Source organism: Notothenia coriiceps, unplaced genomic scaffold, assembly GCF_000735185.1.
Source record: "Notothenia coriiceps isolate Sejong01 unplaced genomic scaffold, NC01 NC01_scaffold00024668, whole genome shotgun sequence".
Taxonomy (NCBI): domain Eukaryota; kingdom Metazoa; phylum Chordata; class Actinopteri; order Perciformes; family Nototheniidae; genus Notothenia; species Notothenia coriiceps.
Window position 1 is genome coordinate 2163813 of NW_011357369.1, and position 9054 is coordinate 2172866.

Consider the following 9054-nt stretch of genomic DNA (forward strand, 5'->3'; position numbering starts at 1 on the left):
CCCCTTCGATTCCATCTTAGCCACAGACCTATTGCCCCTGACATGCCATTTATGCCAAAATCATGCAAAGAATGTTACATAGAAAGGGCTGTAACCATAGTGTTACTCTAGACAACATATAACCTGCTGTCTAGTTCACCCATATCAATGTGTGCGTCTCCGTAGGGGTCGCGATATTACAGATGCATTCTCTTGTTCTGCTGGTTTAGAATTCATTACTACATTCAGGATAAGCTCACCGCAGACCAACGAAGGACTTCAGTAGTTGCATTGCATTCTTCCTTTGATATTGTATAAAGGCCCTTCCCTTTCCTTTCTTGTGATGTCTGTTGTTTGCCTCTGGAAGCGAAGGTGTTCTTTGGTCTTTCTGTGTAATCTATTGGGGTATTTGGTCTGGGTACCAATAATGCCGCCAGATGAATTTATGCAGAGTGTGCTTGGTGGTAAGTATCAATATATAGTGTTATGTGTTGTGTATATATTGGTTACTTCCGCCAAGTGTAATATCGGGTGCGTCCGTTGTTGTTCAATATAATGGCATCTATGATTTATCATGTTGGACATCCAAGTATGGTGTGTAAAATCTTTTGTATTTTGCACGGAATTGATGGGCGCCTCCCTCGGAATTCTTCCCCTCCTCGTTGTTTGTTTGTTTTGCCTGGTCGGCGCAAAGGGTCCGCAATGTAGCACATGTTGCGGAAAGAAATACAAGCTGCAAATGCTGGAAGTCGGAAGAAATGCCCGACCAAATAAATGCGGGGATCAAACTGTCAGTAGCTAAGACCGCAGGTCATCTTGTTTTAAAAACGCAGAACATTGCTCTCTATAATCGTTAACAGATTGCTATGGAGCCCAACCTCCTTTGAACAATGTTCAATCATCAATAAGATTTTGCTTGCGTGTTTGGTTGGACAGAAAGCCTAAGCATGGAGCCACATATAGGAAACTTCAAAATAAATGTAAAAAAGTCATAAATGGACATATAAATTCGGGATTCGACCGGTCGGTACCTAAGACGCAGGTCATTTGTTTACAAACGGACAGTACATGCAGCTTATATCGTCATCACTTCTGAACAAGTTAATAAATATATTTGCGTGTGCGAGCTCATGAGCATCATAAGGACAGTGCAATATTAACGAGTCTCATGTCTTCGTGTTGGCGGGACAGAGTGGTGAGCAAGTAGGTCATCATTCTGATATATATTGCACTATGAGACTGTATTCGATAGGGTTATAGCAATGCAGCCAGTAGAAATCAAACCTTAAACAAGCCTGCGATGTCCTACAAGCTCAGGCCTGAGGATTTGTAGTGGAGCTTTTAAAACATCTCCAGCATTACAAGGTGGAAATGGGCAGAAATGCTCTTTAAGGATAATAGAAGATGGAAGTTTAATGTTCGGCTATTACTTGGCGTATAACCTTCTAAGGGGCCACAAGTGATAGTCATCCTGTGCGGAAACAGTATTTTGAAAGACTTGCTGGGAGCACAATGAGTCACATTTAACAAGTTTGTTGGATGGATGGCCGATGTTAAGCACGCAAGTATAGGATTTAATCAATACAGTATTGCCCCACAGTTCCACTCTCGTCCATTCGCACCCTGGTTATTCCATTGCCAAGTGTAGACCTCAATATACAGAAGGGAGTTAAAGGAAATTAAAGAACTACAAGTATGGGCGCATAGTCCAGAATTATTTTTGGCAAGATATCACTCGGACTGTCACAATCATATTTACAGATGGTCCAAAGATCCAGAGACAGGGCGTGCAGGGGCCAGCAGTATACATCCAGTGAGTAATACACATATCAAGAAAAAGGGTAACAGACCATGTGTCAGTATTACACCACAGATGTTGTTGGCCATTGTGGTACTGTCATTGAAATGGTATAGAGGAGAAAGAAAATCATAATAAGGTAATTTGCATCTGACAGCTGAGTTCAGCTTTATCGAGTATACGATCAGGTAGTTCTTCATCTAGAATCGACGATAATATATGAAATATATCTAATCATATATAAAATGCAAATCAAAGGCAATGCAATCTCGTTTCATTGGATTTTGGACCCTGCTCATGTGGGTTGTGGAGTGGTTAATGAAACAGGCTGGAATATTCTTGCCAAACAAACACTCAGAAAGTATGAACATAGACATAGGAAGTCCACTCAGTAAAGCCAGAGTTAAAACATTCAATTCCTTAAATATGCACAAACAACATGGGCAGGATCATTGCGGAACCTTAGTGATACAGGAGGATCACATCTTATTAAAATTCAACGGCGTATGTGGGGGATGGATGAAGTGTGGGGGTTTAAAAGCAAGGGAGGAAAATGTCATTCTCGGATAAGAATAAGGTCATACAGGTTCTCAATCATACATTAAGTATATATAGGAAAGCAGTCCCAACCGGAAGTGGGTTGATTACACTGTAGCCGCCCAGAAACTGTTGGCATGTGTTTTACTGCTTTGCAGGAAATATATGTACTCAGAGGAAATGTGTTTTTCCAGACACTGAGGAAAAGCAACAATTCCATGACTTGTCGTATCAGGACTATTGGGAAAATACCATCAGGCAATAGTGTTGTGTCTAGTATATATGTGAGATTATTAAGTTTCTAAGAGAAATGATAAATTTAAAAATAATCTAGAGTTTTAAATGGTTCTTTGTTTGTTTTCTTTGTTTATTGTTTTCCTGCTTAGGCTCTTGTCCACACTCCAGTCCAGTTGGTGGCGGTAATGCACCTACAAGTTGGTTTGCCAACCGCCAATAAACACGAAAGAAGAAGAAGAAGAAGAACAACAACAACAACAAATTAACCACCTTATCAGGTAAAGACCAAAAGGTCGTTCAGCCTGACGTTTCATTCAAACGTAAGTCAACTTTTACTTCGTTGAAACACGCTGTTATGTAAAGACGAGTCAACTTATTAATGCACGTCATTCAATGGTTACCTTTCTGTAACATTACGTCACGTTACTTACTTACAAGTATTCATGAGAGGTTACTATGGCTCTCTTGCTTATTATACATCCATGCTCTCTTGCTACACGAGCTAGCTTTCATGCACTCCTATTTAAGGACTAATGTTCTACTGATCTTAAAGACTTAAAAATAAAGTATGCATTTAAACCTAATGGATGAATTATCCCTAAACACAATACATAATCTAAATGAATGAAAGAAAAGCTTTCTGTAGATGGTTGTACTGTACAGTATAATAGTAGATTGGCAATACACTTTCCATTCATTCCGCTATGATTCCACCATGGTATGATTTATACTGTTGTATGGAAATGCCCAGGATTATTGCCATGTATCTCTGAACAGATTTTTATTATAGCTATTTTATCCTGAAATAAAAATGTTTCAAATGTCGAATTACTAATATTAACTTTATTTTGTGGGAAATGTGTATGTTGTGTTTGTTATTGAATCAGAAAATATACATATATTTAACAAGCAGTGATCCAAAAATAGATCATATATAATAATTGAATATAATACAAATTCAATTTAATCTCCTATTGTTTTTGAAGACTCAATAGGACAGGGAATACCATTGTGACAGCTAATAATATGTACAAATAATACGTAGGCATAAAGTAATGTTCCTTCTCCTCACCTTACTGAAATACTCTCCTTCTCCCTAGAGACACATTGAAGTACCTGTTGCTAACTTCCTGCCACCATTACTGGAGAACTATTACTGACTTTTACTTTAACCAAAATAACCTTAGCTAAAGGTCTTCTCACTTACCTCTTCCTTTAAGGTGGATGTTGTCATCGCACTTCTCACTCTTCTTTACTTTAGTTTAGCATTTCAGTTCAAAGGCTTGGCGCCATGGCGAGGCCTTTCCACCTGAACACCCCCCTGCTGGAGAGCGTCAGCATGACCCAGCGTGTGGGGACCCCGGTGTTCCTGAAGATGGAGAACTCTCAGCCCTCGGGCTCCTTCAAGATCAGAGGCATCGGCCACCTCTGCCAGCAGGTAGGAACCCCAGCTCCACTATCTGACACTGAGTCAATTCAATTATAGGCCAATGTAGCAGCTAAATATATCATTAAAATAGAAAATCTAACTTAAACTAAAACTCTCGCTGGGGCACCAGTAAGCTAATGTTACGCAGGTAAATATTGTCAATGTCCAGGCAAGAAATTGTCGTCTTTGTTCCTTTATTTTATCGTATTCCAATGATACGTTGCATCAAAAACAATGATTTTCTGTGACCTTTCCCGCATTTCTCTTGTGGCATTTCCTATATTTCCGGGTAAAAAACCATATGCTGGTCTGGTGCGCCAATCCCACCACCACCCGTCTCAAATACATAATAATCACAAGGTGCCCTAAAATATTACAGAGTGGCCCAAAACCTCCTTCAAAATAAAAGTATAAATACTTACACTAAATAATAATGCATTTACTATAAACATTATTTGAACCATTTAATAACAAATCAATAGATAGCTCCAACAGCCGATAAGTGATTATGTTGCTCTCAGCTAAACATTTAGGTAACACTAACATGCTTTTCTCTTCCACAGCTGGCCAAAGACTCTAAAGGAGTCGTCTGCTCTTCAGGTGACACTTACTGTGACTCATGTTAATATCATAGACTGTTTATATAAAGGTTCATACTATAAATATTTCAATACAATACTGTATATCATTTTAGCTCACACTCTTATCCAAACAACTTACATCCGCATCTATACCATGCCTTCAGGAGCAATGTTAGCTTTAATATTCTGCCATTTATCAAAAATATAATTGCGTAAATATGTTATGAAAGCACCAGTAGTCAACCCCTACAATATTGTTGTCTAATATATAATTATTTGTTGTAATATTTGATATAATCCTGTACGTGTTATACATTGTAGTACAATTTGCACATTTAGACTTGAACTTCTTGTGTTTTTATAAATATTTGTGATGCTATTTTAATAAAACAATGCTGACTGTAATACCTCCCAGTGTGTCTGTTCTCCAGGTGGAAATGCTGGGATGGCAGCAGCGTACGTAGCCAGGAAGATGTGTGTCCCGGCCACCATCGTGGTCCCCTCCTCCACCCCTCAGCTGGTGGTGCAGAGGCTCAGGGACCAGGGGGCCACGGTCAACATCACAGGAAAGGTGCATTGGTTTTATATTTCTGATCCATCTGCATTTATCTTCATTCTTTAGAACGGGAATGAACACAAGATGTTCAGATGTTTGTTTTTGGGGTAAGATGGTGAATGTGTATCACAGCCTTGCAGGTGATCTTACTCCACCTTTCCCTAAAACAATACGTCTATTAGAAAAACCGCCAGACCCTCAACTCAGTAAAGCAACCATGCTTATATCATCACCATTGTTTGGTTTGAGGTGTGAGCTTGCCTTTGAACAATTTGCTTTTTCATTTACGCTTATCATGCGCTGAAACATGCATAGACTTTTACACTTTTTCTTACAATGCAAAATATATAAAAATTAGGCAACCAGTCTTGCTAACCTGACTTTAATATAAAATGTTCAGTTGGCATTAGTTGTAATATTAAGTTTTATTTATGGATGTGCAGGTAGATGTCCAGGAACTGCAAATGGAAATAGCTTAATCTGGCTGAAATGATCTCTTCTCTTTATTCAGACATTTGTTTTTAGATGCTGTCCTTGTTAAATAAAGACATGAAGGAAAAATGCAAATAAAAGAAGAGAAAATCAAATCAGTTCTTCTCCCCAGGTTTGGGATGATGCCAATACAGAGGCTCTGAGACTGGCAGAGACTGAAGGACTCACCTATGTCCCTCCATTCGACCACCCCCTGCTCTGGTACTCCTCACAATTCAAATATCCTAATATCAAACTACTAAACTCACAATGTAATAACATTGTGCTCTCCTCTCAGGCAGGGCCACAGCAGTGTGATCTCTGAGGTGGCAGCCTCTCTGGAGGAGAAGCCTGGAGCAGTGCTGCTGTCTGTGGGCGGGGGGGGGCTCCTCTGCGGAGTCATCCAGGGCCTGAAGGACGTGGGCTGGACGGATGTACCCGTCATCGCTATGGAGACGGTGGGCGCCGACTGTTTCAGCGCTGCGGTTAAAGCGGGGAGGTTGGTCACGCTGGATGACATCACTAGGTGAGAGGGTAAAGGAGTTCAGATCTTTCCTGCGGTCTTTGAATGCAGCCCAACCGACCCCCCCCTCCTCTGTGTCTCCACAGCGAGGCCAAGTGTCTCGGAGCGAAGACGGTTTGTAGGAAGGCGTTTGAGTTCAGTCAGAGTGGAGAGATCTCCATCATCTCTGAGCTGGTGACGGACCAGCAAGCTCTGAGCGCCGTGGAGACGTTCCTGGGTCAGTGAGGCTTGCTTAAATGTGGATTTAAAAGTTTCTAAAAACTTAAAAAAAAACTTTTTATCAGCCCAAACACATCTAAGAAAATTCTTACTTTTGCTTGAACTGGTAACATGGCCTCTATAATGAAGTTGTTTTCATATTAGCTCGTGTTTGTTTTCCTTAAAGAGCCCTATTCTGTTGTTTGGGGTTTTCCCTTTCCTGCAGTGTGTTCTATAGGTCTTTGTGCTTTTAAATGGTCTGCTTGTAAATGCCCCCCCCCCACCGTGCCTAGGCTGAAGGGCGGGACATCTCTAAGCGGTTGACCTATCCCAACAGAGCCAGCCAGCTAACCAATCAGAGCAGACTGGGCTCTGGTTTCAGACAGAGGGTGAAAAGAGGTGCTGCAGCACAGGCAGTATGAGGAACATAAAGAGCTTTCTGAACATAAAGCAAGGAGACGTGTCCCAGGAGTAGGACTCTTCACATTTTGTTCCAAGAAACACAATTTATCAGTAAAAACACCTCTGAAGCTTCTTTGTGTCATAAAAACAGTGGTTGCTAACAAGTGTCTAGATGAGAGTTCTAAACGTGACCACGGCAAACATTAGCCGCCTTTAGCTCAGCGGTGGTGACTTGAAGTCATGTGACCGTCATGTAGTTCCTTTATAGCCTAACATTAGCTTTTTACTTCTACAATTTCTATGACTTTTTAAAAATCCTAAACGTAATACTTTTTGTAGATGAGGAGCGTGTGTTGGTGGAGATGGCGTGTGGAGCAGCACTGGCAGCCGTCTACAGCGGACTCGTACACAGATTACAGGATGAAGGTATGCTCTGGAGTCTTCCTCACCTTCAGAAACACTCCTCTACAACACAAACACTGACGCTGTGTGTGAGACTGGATTTAGGAGACATCACTATATGGTTCAGAAATCCAGCATGTCTTTTTTTTCTCGTGGCAGCTCTTCTCTTATGTGTGGTGCTTTACTGCACATTATAAGACCTTTTCAGACGAGAGCCCTGTGTGTAAAATATGTTCAAAACGTGAGACTCCTGCAGATGATGGTCAGATGCTCTTCTCTTCCTTCAGGCCGGCTGCCGGCCCCCCTCGGCCCCCTTCTGGTGATCGTGTGCGGGGGCAGCAGCATGGACATGGAGCAACTGAGCCATCTTAAACACAAACTGCACACTTAAAGTACTGTGTGTGTGAGCAAGTGTGAGTGTGTGGGGGTGCATAGCAACACGTGTCTATGTGACCGGCCATTGTTGGGCAACCACTGCTAAAAAGTAGCATCAGTTCAGTGAATGATGTCCGGACGGATGAGTGAGAGCTAAATGATTTCTGGGAATAAGAACAATTACAAGAGCTATAACATGTGATTTAAAAGCAACTGTGTGTGTGGAGTAGCAGAAAATATAAAAAATGCAATAGTTTCTTAGAAATCCCAAATGTCTTCAGTTCTGAATGATTGAGTGAGTCATTGAATATGATGTAACCTCAATCAGGCTCTCAGCTCTCTGAGCTGTCAGAACACAATGACTGGTTTGTCCACATGGTGGCGCCACAGAGTCACTTTCCAGAAACACACCGGCCGTCCACAGCCTGATACAGAAACTTCATGGGGAAAAACGTTTCAAATGTATTTTTTTATGTAATTAATCATAAATGATCAGCATGTCTTCTCTTTTTTTGTTTTATGGGTCCAATGCAGAAATACATTTTAAATTAAAACGACAGACCCTTTAAAGCTGGATTCTTTTGTGTCACTTTCACTTGAATCGTACAGTTAGTGGTGCTTGTGGAAAGTTATTACCATGGAAACAGCTCCTCACTGTTCTGCCTGCTGTTGGAGTGTTGGATTTAACAACCTGTTCAGTCTTTGCCTTTTTATCTCTGTTGTTATATAACATTAGTTTAACAAAAACTTACAAAGTAATATATATGTACTGACTATGACGACTTCAGTAAATATTTGATAAAATATATATATATATGTATGTATAACTATGTTTTTATCTCCCCACATCAGTAACACACCTAGCATATTAAAAATACACTCACTGGCCACTTTATTAGGTTCATCTGTTCAACTGCTCGTTAACACAAATATCTAATCAGCGAATCACATGGCAGCAACTCAATGCCTTTAGGCCTGTAGACGTGGTGAAGAGGACCTGGTGAAGTTCAAAGAAAGAAGAAAGGGGATTTAAGTGACTTGGAACGTGGCATGGTGGTGCCAGGCGGGTCGGTCTGAGTATTTCACAAACTGATGATCTACTGGGATTTTCACACACAACCATCTCTAGAGTTTAAAGAGAATGGTCCGAAAAAGGGAAACATCCAGTGAGCGGCCGTTCTCTGGGAGACGTGTTGATGCCAGAGGTCAGAGGAGAATGGCCAGACTGATTCAAGATGATAGAAAGGCAAGGGTTGGTCGGACTTGGCAAACTATGGGTCCGTCCGTCTGGGTACAGAGTACAACAAAGGTGTTTAGGACCACTGAGGGTGACCAAGGTTGTAAGGCGACGTCTTTCTTCTTGGGTAAGTCTGTCCGTGTAACAGGTTAGAAGATAACAGATCCAACCAACTCGGGCCACCTTGACATTCGGGAGTCAAAGGCCAGCACGACTTCCTCCCCCGTTCCACCAAGACAGACGAACGACATCGGGGAGACGAGTTCGAGGTGGCACACACCAAGTCTCTCCCAGAAGTACGTATGGAAACAACATTGATCACTATTAAA

The 9054-nt window shown here is 41.3% G+C and overlaps 2 protein-coding genes across 6 annotated transcripts in view; both read left to right on the top strand.

Annotated features, from left to right (window-relative positions):
- The window catches only part of kiaa0825 (KIAA0825 ortholog), a 116573-nt gene that overhangs the window by 81084 nt on the left and 26435 nt on the right, over positions 1 to 9054 (top strand). The gene's annotated exons all lie outside the window — the stretch shown is intronic.
- Positions 2705 to 8265, top strand: sdsl (serine dehydratase-like). Of its 5 annotated transcripts, XM_010782911.1 has the most exons (9): positions 2705 to 2871; positions 3813 to 3989; positions 4544 to 4580; positions 4993 to 5132; positions 5722 to 5810; positions 5887 to 6114; positions 6198 to 6328; positions 7051 to 7137; positions 7401 to 8058. In XM_010782911.1, exons 2-9 carry the CDS (start codon positions 3843 to 3845, stop codon positions 7502 to 7504), a joined length of 963 nt encoding a protein of 320 aa, XP_010781213.1. In that variant the 5' UTR covers positions 2705 to 2871; positions 3813 to 3842; the 3' UTR covers positions 7505 to 8058. The 5 variants fall into 5 exon arrangements, with proteins under 5 accessions (XP_010781213.1, XP_010781211.1, XP_010781209.1 ...); XM_010782909.1 differs by having other exon boundaries at positions 3772 to 3989; positions 7051 to 8265; XM_010782907.1 differs by having other exon boundaries at positions 7051 to 8265.

What these genes read in the sequence shown, in the direction of transcription:
- sdsl (XM_010782909.1), top strand. Translation starts at nt 3,843, where the DNA reads ATGGCGAGGCCTTTCCACCTGAACACCCCCCTGCTGGAGAGCGTCAGC. An exon ending in CGGTCAACATCACAGGAAAG is followed by an intron (nt 5,133 to 5,721) that starts GTGCATTGGTTT and finishes TCTTCTCCCCAG; the next exon opens with GTTTGGGATGATGCCAATAC. An exon ending in CGCCGTGGAGACGTTCCTGG is followed by an intron (nt 6,329 to 7,050) that starts GTCAGTGAGGCT and finishes TACTTTTTGTAG; the next exon opens with ATGAGGAGCGTGTGTTGGTG.